Consider the following 15,506-nt stretch of genomic DNA (forward strand, 5'->3'; position numbering starts at 1 on the left):
CTTTTAGATTCAGGAGGTTGGCATAGCTGGAGGACTGTGTGGTTGGCTGAGATTCTTTATTTAGTTTTTCCATAAATTACAGCCAACTCATACAAACTTTTTTTTAAAGACAGCTTTTATTTTTCTGAAATAGTATTGTACAGAATTGAAAGTAGAAACAGCTGCCTCTAAAGAATTCATGTAATTTGAAATTTAAAATAAGGGCATTCAGTGAGAGGAGTTACACATACTAGTTACAAAATGGAAACATATCAGATATTAAATATAAGAAAATATTAAAATTTTATAGCCTGTAAGTGCTTTGCTGCAAACTAATATAATTTCACTTTAAACCGGAATGATGAGTCCAGTAGGTAGAAAATTAAAATAAACAAATGTAAGATAACTTTTACAGGCTTACCTCAAATGCCACCTGCTCCTCAAACCTTTCTTAGACCCTCACATGAACGTGACCTCCCTCCCCTGGAACTCCCCAATGTTTTCTTTGTATCTCTCATTCTCATCTGGCCTATATTATGTCTGCTTATCTTTGTTTCATACCTTTCTCTCTGCTTCCCTTAACTACATCTTAATTTCCTTGAAAGTAGTGTCTAGTTTTGCAAAATACCTAACACAGGACTTAATCATAGAAGGTTCTCATTAGCCTTAAGAAAAAAAAAAAAAAAACACGAGAATGCAAGCCAGGTCAAGCAGTTATTAATAGGACAGTGAGCAAAGGACTCTTGGCCAGTGGCTTGAATGCCTTCTCTTGGTAAAGGGTGCCCTGATAGATTTCTAGGGGGCTAGACATATAAACTCCCCTCGCAGGGCAGGCACAAGCACACTCCCCCTCTCTCAGGTCCTCACTAATATTACTGCAATACTGACCGTTTATATGATACTTTGAATTTTTGACCGTGGATGTGTGGATTTGTATTTCAGCACCTCGAGTAACACAGTTAGAAGGAAATGCGTGTGAAATTTTATGGGAGACGGTACCACCCATGAAAGGTGACCCTGTCAACTACATCCTGCAGGTGTTGGTTGGAAGAGAATCTGAGTACAAACAGGTGAGCACCAGCATGTGGCACGTGTGTGGCCTGTCGGTCTGGTTGGCTCCTGGCCTCTGCCTGTTGCTGTGAGGATTCAGTGGCAAGTGAACTACATTTTTCTTAAAATTGATCGTGGAAACTGATTCACATGCACCCATTACCTGACTCTCTAGGATATAATAGCTCTAGCTTATGTTCTTACATTTTCAGTTTCTTAAGCATGATCTCATGGGTTTTAAGTTCTATATTTGTATTTGATATTGCCTGTGATATTCACAAGTATCAAACTATGTATTTATTGAAAACTGTGTCAGTGATTTTACGCTAGAGGGAAAAAGTGTCAACCTAATTACTGAAGGCCCTGTTCTATCTGCCTTTTTTACGGAAGTTATAATTGAAGGATGAGGAAGGAAGAAGATGACGTATCAGCCCTCAAGGCTGTGATTCAGAAGCTTTGGGTCACTGTTTGTTGCCCTTTAATGTGCATAGGATCATATGAGAATCTGTTCATGTGGATTCTGATTCAGTCAGTCTGGGGTCATGGGTCAAGCCCCCAGGTGACACTCATGTTGCTAGTGCATGAACCATGTTTTGAGTAGCAAGCCTATACATATCACGTGATAAAGGATTTGGGTTTATCATTCATTATACCCTTTTTGATCCTGATTATTCCAGAGCCACTCATTGTCTTGTCACTGGCTATGAAAGATTCAGCTACTCTATAGGTTTCCATAACATTCCCAGAAACTTAATAACTACGTGAAAGCAGAATATAACACTGTTGCTCTGTTAGGAAAGCTGAGACCCGCTCCTCACCAGCACTTGTAATAGAGGTGTGCATTTACATCAAACTCCAGTACTCTTGACTGGAAAATCCCATGGACGGAGGAGCCTGGTAGGCTGCAGTCCATGGGGTCGCTAAGGGTTGGACATGACTGAGCGACTTCACTTTCACTTTTCACTTTCATGCATTGGAGAAGGAAATGGCAACCCACTCCAGTGTTCTTGCCTGGAGAATCCCAGGGACAGGGGAGCCTGGTGGGCTGCCTTCTATGGGGTCGCACAGAGTCGGACACGACTGAAGTGACTTAGCAGCAAGAAGTTGAAGATAAATTCCACCTGCCTTCTGAATCTTTATCATAATTTGCGAAAACTTCTTTATTCAGATAAAGAATAAAGGCTCCAGATACACAAAACAAGTAGAAAAAATGATTCAGAGCTTGTGTTAGTTCGCTGGTTAATATCCCTCGTATAATAATAATGTGTAGAAAGAAAGAAAATTTTAGTAAATTTCATAATCCTTTGTTACTATGAAGTGTCAGATTAAAAAGTGAATTGCTTTAAACACATCTTGCAAAAACTTGTTTTAAATATGACAGCCACCAGTATTGTTTAACATCAGTGGATGGTTTTACCAGTTTCCATCCTTCCTCTTAAATAAGAGCAAACGCACTCTTGTTTCCTTTCACCTTAGAATCTCATTTTATACAGTATATTTCACAGTAAATAATTTTTAATTTATTTATTATAATTGGAGACTAGTTTACAATACTGTGGTGGTTTTTGCCATACATTGATGTGAATCAGCCACGGGTATACGTGTGTCCCCCAGTCCCAAACCCCCACCCACCTCCCTCCCTATTTCATTCCCCTGGGTTGTCCCAGTACACCGATCTATTTCACATATGGTAATATACATGTTTCAGTGCTGTTCTCTCAAATCATCCCTCCCTCGCCTCCTCCCAGAGTCCAAAAGTCTGTTCTTTATATCTGTATCTCTCTTATGGTCTTGCATATAGGGTCGTCGTTACCATCTTTCTAAATTCTCTATATGTGCATTAATATACTGTATTGGTGTTTTTCTTTCTGGCTTACTTCACTCTGTATAATAGGCTCCAGTTTCATCCACCTCGTTAGAACTGACTCAAATGTGTTCTTTTTAATAGCTGAGTAATATTCCATTGTGTATATGTACCATGGCTTTCTTATCCATTTGTCTGCTGATGGACATCTAGGTTGCTTCCATGTCTTAGCTGTTGTAAACAGTGCTGTGATGAACATTGGGGTACATGTGTCTCTTTCAATTCTGGTTTCCTCAGTGTGTATGCCCAGCAGTGGGATTGCTGGGTTGTATGGCAGTTCTATTTCCAGTTTTTTAAGGAATCTCCACACTGTTCTCCATAGTGGCTGTACTAGTTTGCATTCCCACCAACAGTGTAAGAGGGTTCCCTTTTCTCCACGCCCTCTCCAGCATTTATTGCTTGTAGACTTTTGGATCGCAGCCATTCTGACCGGCATGAGATGGTACCTCATTGTGGTTTTGATTTGCATTTCTCTGATAATGAGTGATGTTGAGCATCTTTTCATGTGTTTGTTAGCCATCTGTATGTCGTCTTTGGAGAAATGTCTGCTTTAGCTCTTTGGCCCATTTTTTGATTGGGTTGTTTATTTTTCTGGTATTGAGCTGCATGAGCTGCTTGTATATTTTTGAGATTAATTCTTTGTCAGTTGTTTCATTTGCTAATATTTTCTCCCATTCTGAAGGCTGTGTTTTCACCTTATAGTTTCCTTCATTGTGCAAAAGCTTTTAAGTTTAATTAGTTCCCATCTGTTTATTTTTGCTTTTATTTCCATTACTCTGGGAGGTGGGTCACAGAGGATCTTGCTGTGATTTATGTCAGAGAGTGTTCTGCCTATATTTTCCTCTAGGAGTTTTATATTTTCTGGTCTTACATTTAAATCTTTAATCCATTTTGAGTTTGTTTTTGTGTATGGTGTTAGAAAGTGTTCTAGTTTCATTCTCTTACAGGTGGTTGGCCATTTTTCCCAGCACCACTTGTTAAAGAGATTGTCTTTTCTCCATTGTATATTCTTGCCTCCTTTGTCAAAGATAAGGTGTCCATAGGTGTGTGGATTTATCTCTGGGCTTTCTATTTTGTTCCATTGATCTATATTTCTGTCTTTGTGCCAGTACCATACTGTGTGGATGACTGTAGCTTTGTAGTAGAGTCTGAAGTCAGGCAGGTTGATTCCTCCAGTTCCATTCTTCTTTCTCAAGATTGCTTTGGCTATTCGAGGTTTTTTGTGTTTCCATATAATTGTGAAATTATTTGTTCCAATTCTTCACAGTAAATAATTTTACATGTGTTACTCTTTCAACTTACCTCAAAGATATGATTGATTTCAGAGTTTCAGCTCACATGGAGAATGGAGGATTTTTTCTCCCACTAGGTTTAGTCATCTTTAACACCAATAGAATCATCCTATCCCGTAGCATTGTAAAAAAGGGTTAAAGGATGAAATGTTACAAATTTTACAACATATCATTTAACACTTAACAATATTCACTTCCCAGCAGTACATGCATCACTGTATTTTATAACCTTTTCTCCAGCTACCACGCTTTTCCGCTTGTTCTTGGGTAAATGTTCTGCTTCTCAAAGCACACTGATTGCTGTTTTTCATTGAAAAAGCATTATTTATTCAATATCTATACATCAGGCATGGCCAGAGTATAGGTTTATTCAAATTAGATTTCATTGGTAGATGTGCTGCTTTGAATCTTGCTGTTTAATGCTAAAATATTTTAACCCATGAACATACAAATACTAATATACAATTACATATATGCTTCAAAATATATTTCTTATAAATAAACAGCTATAAAAAGTGTTTCTTGGTGAAAACACAGTTAAACCAGGGCAGGCTCAGTGGATAGGAATTAGCAATCTTCTTGTAACCATGTGTTTCCTGCATTTACCAAGAAATGATTAGGCAGGTAGTGGTACATGAAAAGTCACAGTTGAGTCAGGGACAATTTGTACTGAGTTTTTTGCTTCTCCCTATTCAGTAAGCATTAACTTAAGCATGATGTTTTGAGCCCTACATTCACTTGTTCTGGACACGAGATAGGGAATGAAGCCTGTTTATAGTCCAGAGATAACAGGCTTTGAATTCATAGAGGCAAAGGAAAAGAAAATGAGAGGTCATCAGTGTAGAGCATACACCACGGCAGAGCTGTGGGCTTATAGGAAGCACTGTGTATACTTCAGTTACAGCACTAATCACACAGGATTCACTAATGTGTGGGCTTGTGTTATTCATTTTTATCTTCTCAGGACTGGAACATAGCTAGGCACTCTGTAAATGTTTTTTGCATGCATGAAAGAGGCCTGTTTCAAAGGAACAGGGTGATTTATACTTGCAGTGGGGATGAGAATTAAACTTGACCATAGGGGGGATTTAGAAGTGATATTTGTAACTTAGGTGAAAAAAATCACCCATCATAGGACAGTACGCTTCTGTTCCCCAAGCTCATTTTTTACAGGCAACATATGGCAAGGGCCAAGGCTTTTGCTGATATTTTGCCGGAAACATTGAGTTAAACTCTGTAATTAGCTTTCTTTTGTTTAGCTATCATGATGTAGGGTGAGCAGCTGGTTCTAATTATGAAACAGTCTATTAACTTCAAGTATTAAGTCCTCACCTAAAGTTTTACTCTGCATTAGTATGCATGCATATATTGATTTGGCTTTTCTGCCATTTAAAAAGTCTTTCAAGCATAAGCTTTTTTCAAGAAGCTTGAAAGTTCTTTCCAGACATTAATTGTAAAGCATTCAAGAAAAGAATGAAAATTGTGTGTATGTGCAGGTGACTTTTTTCACCTCACAAGACAGAACATAAGCAGTTTTATAATCAAGAAAGTGAAATGATATACATTTGTGTTCAGACGCAATGATTTTTATATAAAGTGTGTAAATATAAACACTGAAGGTAAGAAAAGGGTAACAAACTATAAGAAAGTATTACCTATTGGGAGCCAAAATTTTATTATTAGTACTGTTGCTGCTCAGATTTATTGCATTAAGAAAACCTTTGAAGCATCTGAAAATTCATAGAGCTCCACCTTTAACTTGATGGCATCTCTGAATTTGTTTTGTATCATTTTTAAAATATAGTATTGGGACATGTATTGATTCTTTGTGGTATCACACAAGGTACTGTGAAGAAAGATCTTCTCTTGACCTTGATGGAATGATTTTAAAGACTTGGAACCTGCATATTTTTTAATGGTTTGCAATTTAATTCCCTAACAGAAATTAAACATGCTATGACTGTCTATTTTCATAAAGGTTCAAATCCAAAGCAAAGTAAGAATAGATCAAGATGGGAATATTTAAAAGCTATTATTTGTCTTACTCTCAACACTTTGTAGGTTTATAGGTCCCTTTAAGTATCTGATGAAGGATATGACCCCCCCACCTTCTACCAGAAAAATATTCATGCATACATCCATTTTAAATTGCATATAAAACAAATGTATACTCAGTTTCCTGGAATTCTGGTATAGGACCCCTGATTCATTGAGAAACTCAGGTGCTCTGTACAGTGAGGGCTGCCTGGCATATAACAGAATGGCAGAATCTGTGCTCTCAGAGCTTCCAGTCCCATTGGGGTGGAAACAGCATGCCCCCAAGACGCAGTTCGGTAATAGTGCCCTTCGCGTCCTCTTTGGCTCAGGAGCAGCAGTTCCTGCCCAGCACTGCACCCTCCACAGAGGAATCCTGCAGGTTAGTAAATGCCCACTTCAGCAAGGGGCCCAGGAAGGTCACGTCTGCCTTTTGTAGTCATGTGGTACTGGAGGACTTATTCACCTCTCTGAGCCTTGCTGTCTTGTCAAAGTGGAGATGCTAATTCTCCTTTTCAGGGTTACTGTGGACATCAGCTCTGTTCAGTCTTGAGAGGGTGCTGTGCAGATGGTGATGCTGGGCAGTTATATCTCCTTGTCTTGGGAGAATTAGTAAAAGAGATTTCAAGGATTTCAACTACACAGCATGTTACTCTGAATTGAGGGTCACAGATTCTTTGTTTTGATTATCTGGGTATTACTTTAAATCCTCTCACTTGGAGTAAACATGTCAAAATTACTTAAATATAGATTGCACACCAAATCAAGGACAGAAATATCTTTGTAAAAATAATATTGCATGTATACTTACTGTGATATTATGATTGGTTACTTCAATAAAGATAATCTTAGATGGAGCTATGCCTTTTAAATTGGGTTGAGGCAGGAGGAAGAGCCCATAATGGTGCCCCTGTCAAAATGAATGAAAACAAAGGGAGAAGAGGCACAGCCTGCTGCAGAGAGAGGCACAGTCCCATGAAAAGTCCCCTGAACTGTGCCGCAGGCCTGATGACCTACTGACTGTGTGATCCTATGGCTGTGATTATTCTCACAAAAACAACTCAGTTGTCTCAAACCTGTGGAACCAGAGTCCTCAGGAAATGGAGTATTGGGATTGTTTCATTTTGTAGTGTTGTTGACTACTATCAGTGCACTGAAGACAGCTCAATCGTTAATGATTCCATTGTCTAATCATGGCTGTACCTATACTATACCCTGTGCTTTGTGTGGGGGTTCTAATACTTAATGTTCACATGTACTTATTGCTGGTAATTTTCCTCTTTTCAAACTGTGTGGTATAAGCATATCTACTCTTAAGTATTTAAGGGTTCTAATTAGAGAACATTCGATGAGCATCTTTCTCTGTTATAGCCATGTACTATTTGCTGTGGAAATAGAACACAGTCCCACACTCAATCTATTTATCACATATATATATAAAGATAATAAAAACATTGTGTTGACAATGCTTTTGAAAGGGGTGAGGTCTTCCAGTTAAAACAAGAGCTAAAAGAAAAACATTTACAAATTAAAGCTCAACTTTTGATTGGACTTGTCATTAAAGAAGTTCCCTTCAATTAGATATTCATTTTTCCTTCACTAAGCTTTTTGCCTAAGGGTATGAGAAAGTAGCATTCCTTTACATACTTTTTTTGATTTATATCTCTTCTCTCCCTAAAGATCCCTGAAAACGTATTTTGAAAGTAAAGTCTCTATTCAAGATTCCATGAATTGGGTTTCTGGAAAATTAAATATACTTCTGAGCCAACTTTCATAGAAGGAGCTAGCCATGCAAATTCTGGAAACCATAGAAATAATTTAACACTAGATATAAATGAAACTATATCAACTTTCCAAAAATCTCTCACACATCTGTGGGGAAATAATAGGTTACTAAGTGGTTTTCAGCCATGAGGTCGTCAGTGTGGCATAAATTAAGAGGACACATCACAGAAATGCTGCCCATGTCTTTCCTTGGCACAGTCTGGACTGGGGGCCTGCTTTCCATACTCATAAAGGAAAGGCAGTGGGACCCAGGGTGGGGTGATCTGGAAGTGTTTCACAGAAGCACCAGAGAAGTTATCAGATTCCCTGGGAAGACAAAGTCAGAAGGCCAAGAGAAGTACACTTGGTATCACACCATAGTCACTAGATGAGGACTAACATGGAGGGTGGGTTCAACCCAAGGACATGGAACCAGTGGAGCTGCAGCAGTTCCGGTGATGAGCAGGGGTGAGTTAGATGTGAGATCTCCTCTGGGGTCTACCACTAACTACCCTTATTTGCCTGAGACCTCAAGAAATTAACAGCTCTCTGATCCTTAGCTTTCTCATCTCTAAAATGGGACTACTACTCAGCTGCCAGAGTAATCAGAAGGATTAAATTTGATAAAGAGGACTTACCTCCAGCATAGTCCTTTCACAAAGCATTTGACAGTTTCTTATTTAATAATCCCTTGTTGGGTTTAAGTTAGGTACTGTTACTGTCACATGCTAAAGATGAGAAAAGTAAGGCTCAAAGCTATTATTTGCCTGAGGTCACAAACCTAGAAAGTGCCAGAGCAAGGACTTAGACCTGGAATCCTGATGCCGGTTCCCTGGGGTTACACAAAAGAGCTCCAGTAGCTACCATATTTCACCCTTTGATAAGTGTGAACATTTCAAGAGGTGAGACCTCCAAAAGGATCGATGAAAGAAATGTATTGAGAAACCTTATAGCTAAAGCTTAGATGGCATCTTTTCTTCAACTCCATCAACATCCTAACTACTGCCACCATAGAGTTAGAATAGATTGTTTACCTGGGCTATTGCAGATAGGAAACCAGAGCTCAGATAGGGGAAGGGACTGGTAGTATGGTGGTCCCTGTTGTTTCGAAGAAAAGGCTTGTTTCGAAAAATACTGATTTGAGCATCTAAATTTGGGAAATTAAGTAAAGAACATTCACAATGAAAAGGTCTCTGTAAAGAAAAAAAGCGGGACCATTGTTTTCCTGAGACCACGCACATGATGTTGGGAAATAATCCATAGACAGTATCATCATGGTGTAGTCTGAATGCCTGAATAGCTGGCTGTGTCTGGGTTGGGGCAGTCACCATGACGACAAGTTCGTCTTAAAATAGCCATTTAACTAACTTATCATTGGAACAGTGAGCTATGAGAAAGGAGTGATCTCTCAGGATCACTGGGGTTTTCTTACAGCTCTTTTGTTTTTGGCTCCTCCAGCCCTGTTCAGTCTAACCACAGTTGCTAAGACACATGCCACAATCTTCACAGAGAAACAGAGTAACTCACCTGGAGGAACATGCTTCAAATCTTATAAAAGGGAATAGCAAAAGAAGGGTGAATCTGGGAAATATGAGAAACACAATTGATTTTCCGGGGCTTACTCACTAAACAAAAGTACAATAAGACTCTTATGGCTACTTCTAAAGTTTGAAAAGGAGGGAGGAAAAAATTTTCAAAAGGCTGAATATCAGGTGAACATTGGATGTTCTGATGCCTTTTCTAAACTACAATCTTCTAGCTCTTTCAGTTTGCACAACACTGAATGAGTGGCCAGTGCACTTGTGTTCTCTAATACGATGTCCTGCCTCTTATGGAAGTTTATGTGCTGGTCTTTAGCAACTGAATGTTTGTAGATTCCCACTGACTCTGGCAAGTGTTTCAGACAGAGTTGAGATTGTTGGAAATACTCTCTATTTTCTCGGGAATTTATGTTAATGGGCAAAATTCACAGTTTTACTAAGGTGGCCTATCACTAAAAATGCCCCTATCACTTTTGATCACTGTATGTTAAAAATATATTTGAAGTATTTTAAAATTCTAAACAGTAGTAGTAGTAATAATAATAGCTAACTTTTGCTGTGCAGTTACTTACATACCACCCATGTTTTAAGCACTTTATGAAGCTAACTCAGTGCTACTCAGCTAGAAAGTGTTTGGTTAATTTTACTTTGCTATTTAATTAACCAAATCTCTTTACTGATTTGAGTTTCAGCTAGTTTTTTCCTATCTTTAACATAAGACATGGATTTTTATGTAATTTTAAGGTGATTATCATTTCCTCTAAGTGTTTTGAGTATCAATACCACTTTGATAGAAGAACAAAGTAGAAGAAAAATGGAAAAGGACAGGTTTGTTAAACAGGAAACACTTAAGACAAACCACTGCAGTAAATATTAATTTGTGATAAATAGGACTGCATCAAAAAAATTCTTTAAAAATGATTAGGTAAGCCACAAAACTGGGAGAAAATATTCATAACACATATCTGACAAAGAACTTACATCCAGATTATATTAAAGAACCACTGCAAATTAAAATAGGCAAAACAGTTGAACACACAGTTCACAAAAGAAGTTGACCAAATAAGCACATGAAGAGGTGGGAAACACCTTTAGGCATCAGGGAAATGCAACTGAGGTACCAGTCTCACCCATTAGAATGACTAAAATACAAACGACTGACAATAACAAATGTTGGTGAGGGTGTGAAGCAACTGGAACTCTCATGCTTAGCTGGCAGGAGTGCAAAGGGATGTGCTTGTTAAAACTTTCCCATGCAGTTAGATATGGAGTTACACTCAGCACTTCTAGGTATTCACTAAGAAAAAGAGAAACTTAAGTCCAAGATTTGTACAAAAATGTTCATAGTACTCTTACTGTATAAAAACTCCAAACTGGAAATAATGCAAATATTTGTCAAAGAGCAAATGGACACATCAGTGTACAGGCATGTGATAAAATACTTATTCTTCAGTAAAAGGAACAGCTACTGAATTGAGAACGCAGATGAATCTCCTAGGCACAGGAAAGTGCACAGGATTTGATTGTATTTGTATGAACCTCTAGAGCAGACAAAACAAATTACAGAATGAAAAGTCAAAATAGTGTCTACCTCTTAGGGCTGACGTGAGCTATCTAATGGAGTAGGGTTTCATGGTGTAGCCACTAGTGAATGTCAACTGAGACTTTACACTTTATTTCTGTAATTTGTTTTTGTTTACATTTTAAAAAATTCTGTGCACCAAGATCAGAGAGCCCTTATAAGAATTAACTCATCTGCTGATTTATAGCCTAAATTATTAAAATTCAGCTAGATGCATCACCATTACTTGTATCAGCTGCAGTACTGATGAGTGCCTTACCTCCTGTCAATATCAGAGTCACTGAATTTATATTTTATTTGGAGTAGGTCAGAATACTTTATGGATGAAATACAGACTTGGACAAATGCCATTCCATGTACTCTTTGTTGTTATGGAGTTCATTTAAACCAAACCAGTTCTATGAGGACCCAATGTTATATGATCATTACTTCAGAGACCACAGTGTTGTTATAAATTAATTGACCAGGACTTTTCTTTTTCTTGAAGGTGTACAAGGGAGAAGAAGCCACATTCCAAATCTCAGGCCTCCAGACCAACACAGACTATCGGTTCCGCGTGTGTGCGTGTCGTCGCTGTTTAGACACCTCTCAGGAGCTAAGCGGAGCTTTCAGTCCCTCTGCGGCTTTTGTACTACAACGAAGTGAGGTCATGCTTACAGGGGACATGGGGAGCTTAGATGATCCCAAAATGAAGAGCATGATGCCTACTGATGAACAGTTTGCAGCCCTCATTGTGGTTGGCTTTGCAACTTTATCCATTTTATTTGCCTTTATATTACAGTACTTCTTAATGAAGTAAACAAACCCAACAAAACTAGAGGTATGAATTTAATTAATGCTACACATTTTAATATACACATTTATTCAGATACTCCCTTTTTTAAGCCCTTTTGTTCTTTGATTTATATACTTATTTTACAGATTTAGCTAGGAAAAAAATATCAGTGTTTTGGTGCACCTTTTTGAAATGCAAAACTAGGAAGAGGTTAAACTGGATTTAAAAAAAAAAAAAAAAGAAGCAAACCAGATACCAAACGCTAGCTTATGTTTTCTTTTAAAATTTTCAGATTTGCCTTTATTCTGTCTTCACTGATGTCTTTTGCAAGCCTTTGATTTTTTTTTCCCATGTTACAGTTTAGTAATTTATATTCACCGTTCACTTCTTATGTCTTGATCATCTGTATCTGTGACCATGAATCACAGCGTGTGTACTTACAGGGCTAGGATTTCGGCATTGTCAGAGTATTACCACACAAAAACCACCACGTAACGGAAGATATGTTCACTCAGATAAGGCTGCCCTAAACAACCATGTTGTCACTCAGTTATTTAACTGTTTAGCTCATCGAAATCAAAATGTGTACTTTAATCTAAAATGTTTTAATAATCTGTATTTCTTATGATTTTAACACTATGAGCTGCCTGTCTAAGAAATCAAGTAACCAAAATGCACCTATAAATTATGGAGCATTGTAGATTTTACCACGTCAATTCATAGCAGTAACTTTTCGAGGGCATTGTGCAATAGTTAGTTGTTTCCTTGTTCAGCTATTTTAAAAGCTGCTTTAACTTGTTTGTCTTTGTATATAACTACTTCTAATCTAATCACTAGAGTTATTATATTCTGTTATGTTTGACCAGAATTATATGACGAGAACTGGTGACAGTTTAGTGCCTCTGCCCATTGTCCATGATTTACACTAATTGTGAGCAGTCTCCTTATATGTCAGCTCATTATTCTTGAAAGATTTGCCTTTAGGCTGTTCTTTGAGGTATCAATGAAGTGATTGAATTTCAGTTCCTTAATTCAGTGCACATAATACTAATCTAACAGCAAATGAAAATTAAAACCCAATAAATTTGTAGTTCCTATTTTTGGGGGTTGACCTGGCTATGTGTGGAGAGGGAATGGTATTTGCTGGTAATAAGCACAGGGTGTTTGGGGGTCAAGGAGCCTAGATTCTCTCCCTGGATCTGTCACTAACTTGCTGCGTGACCTGAACACGTCACTTTACCTCTCTGTGCCTCAGTTTTCCCATGCATTAAAAATAAAAAATAAAATGGGGATTCTAATGTTTGTAAGTGCTTTGAGATCCTTGATCAACAGGTGCTATTGGAGTGCAAAGTGTTACTCTTGCATGTTTATTTTCATTCATGAGATTGTCAATTTTAACCCAAAGTCATTGGATTATGTATATGAAGTCCATAATGTTTGCGTACCTCAGGGACATTTAAGAGTTGGAGGTGCAAATATATTCCAAAAGGGTGCAACAGACACAGTGTATCCCCCTGCTTCTGTTTTTGTATATTTTTGCTACTTGGTTTTTCTTGATCATAGCTATTTTGTGCTTGGTCTATGTTGTCTTAAAATGCAGTATCCTGTACTAGCTTATAATATTCCCATACCAAAGTCATGGGGAAACCAACATTATTTTGTTTTTGGTTTATTTATACTATATTCTGCATACAGTACTTTAAATGCCAATTACAGTGCAATCTTTATTTATTGTAAAATTTTTTAAATGTACTTATGTACTAATTTTCCCTTGTAGCATGTTATTTTTTTGTGTTTTATACTTTTGTAATTTTAGGTCAGTCTTGTTCCTTGGCAACATCTGTAGTATTATCATTCTTCTGACATTTTCTTGTGTTTTTAAAGATAAAGAGCATCTAGTGCATTAAATGCCAAAAAAAAAAAAATCCATTATCAGTGATTGAAACGTTTACATGTACCCAAGAAAAACGTAATCATCTCTTTAAAGAAAGTGCTAAGATCAATGAATTATTCTGTGTGCCTACATTGTGATGTAGTAAGTACTAGAAAGTTCTGTATTTTGTTATTGACTAGAATAACTAGTTTAATTAGCCTTGCAAACTGATGGCATCAAGGTAAATATATTTTTGCCAAAGTTTCTGGCCTTCCAAAACTCACTCCACTATTAAATGTGCATCACGATCCACTATAACAACTGCATCTGCATTTTCTGAAACAATCTCATGCCTTTGGGGAGAAGGCTTTTTTTTTTTTAAATAATGAAGAGTCAACTGAGTACAAGAACCTTGTCTGCAGGAGAAAAATAAAATCCCTTTTTGGAAACACTTCAGAACTGCTGCTATAAAGAAATTCTCAGAATTGGTTGGAATTTTTTTTTATGAAATAGTACTTTAAGCCAAAATTGCTATGACTATTTGATCTTTGAGATTTTCATACTGTCTAATCACCAGAAAGCTGAAGTGTGTGAAACACTAGCTGACGGCACTTTATTTTATTGCTCTCCATTGTTGACTGTTCATTATAATTCCTCAGTCAAAAAGTTATCACACTATCCAGCACTATTTTATATTACAAATATTATGTATATGTGATATTGATATAGAACTATATATTGCCATTACACATGACCAATAAAATAAAGTGTTATGTTAACCTTCTCTCTTTGCCCTTTTGCAATATGTAGGAATGAGTGAGTGGCTTTCTGATGCTCTATATGTCAAACATCCTCTCTGGCACAAGAAATTCCAGTCATGTGAAGCAAAATTCCCTTTGTCCTCAAAGAAACTGTTTAAAAGGAAAACTTTTTTAAAAGGTTTTTTGCATATTATCTGCCTTGTTCTTATCAACTTGAAATGTTGGCATTTTCTAACCATGTTTTGTTGGCTACAGTAATTCAGTATTCCTGTCAAATTTGATAAGTGCCCTAATTGAATGTGTTTGAATGTTATCCTTGCACAATTCTTTAAATTGAAAGACAAAATGTTTTACCTCACTGTTGGACATACATTCCAAGCTTTTCAACTTTAGGAGAAAAAAAAAATAATCATGTTTTCCTGTATTGTAAATTTTAGACTATTTCATATACATTGTATTAAAACTGCCATATCAATTTTAATGTATAGATTTTGCAAATACTATGCTATATGTAATACCTAACTGTATCTGTAGTGTATATGTAATATATTTATGCCCAATAAATGTTTTAATTCTTTCTGACTTAAGTAGGGTTCTTCTGCCATGAATAGGATTGCTTTTGTTGTTGTTGTTACTTTTTAAATACTTAAACCACACCCCAGAAGTTGTAAATTCAGATGCCTTTAGAGGCCAGGCAGGTGGCGTAGTGCAGGGAGCTTGCTTTGCCATCTAAAGGGGTGGCTGCCACCCTGCTCCTGGTTGGGGTCCTGCAGGTTGGCCACCCACAAACATGTAGGCTATTTTTTTCAAAAGAGGCTGCAAGTCCAGATCTCTCTAAATGGGCCAACTAACATGCGATTGCGGACAAGGCCCACGGGCAGCCAGTTCTTTTTCAGAGTATGTGTAGATAAAGTACGCTTATTCTAACGTGTTATCCATCTGCCAAACTCAGGAGCCCAGGTCTGCCTCTTCACTTAGCACCTGGGATGCT

General features: G+C 37.4%; 1 protein-coding gene and 1 long non-coding RNA gene across 40 annotated transcripts in view; one reads left to right on the forward strand and one right to left on the reverse strand.

The window, feature by feature from the left end:
* The window catches only part of FNDC3B (fibronectin type III domain containing 3B), a 361,710-nt gene extending 346,613 nt beyond the window's left edge, over positions 1–15,097 (forward strand). For all 38 annotated transcript variants that reach the window (XM_086394520.1, XM_086394600.1, XM_086394566.1 and 35 more), the window contains 2 exons: positions 922–1,049; positions 11,594–15,097. In XM_086394520.1, the coding sequence (XP_086250646.1) occupies positions 922–1,049; positions 11,594–11,905 (440 nt within the window). In that variant the 3' untranslated portion in view covers positions 11,906–15,097. The remainder of the gene's footprint in view (positions 1–921; positions 1,050–11,593) is intronic.
* Positions 1–15,506, reverse strand: part of LOC147379540 (uncharacterized) — a 133,412-nt gene that overhangs the window by 41,513 nt on the left and 76,393 nt on the right. The window contains exon 5 of one of the 2 annotated variants that reach the window (XR_015161797.1): positions 2,172–4,294. The exons of the other annotated variant lie outside the window; for it this stretch is intronic. This is a non-coding gene — a long non-coding RNA (uncharacterized LOC147379540). Of the gene's footprint in view, positions 1–2,171; positions 4,295–15,506 lie in introns of those variants that run through there. 2 annotated transcript variants of the gene reach the window in all.

The sequence above is a fragment of the Bos grunniens genome, chromosome 1, assembly GCF_055505025.1.
Source record: "Bos grunniens cultivar Pamir isolate PY7600 chromosome 1, Bosgru_T2T1.0, whole genome shotgun sequence".
In the NCBI taxonomy this organism is placed as follows: Eukaryota; Metazoa; Chordata; class Mammalia; order Artiodactyla; family Bovidae; genus Bos; species Bos grunniens.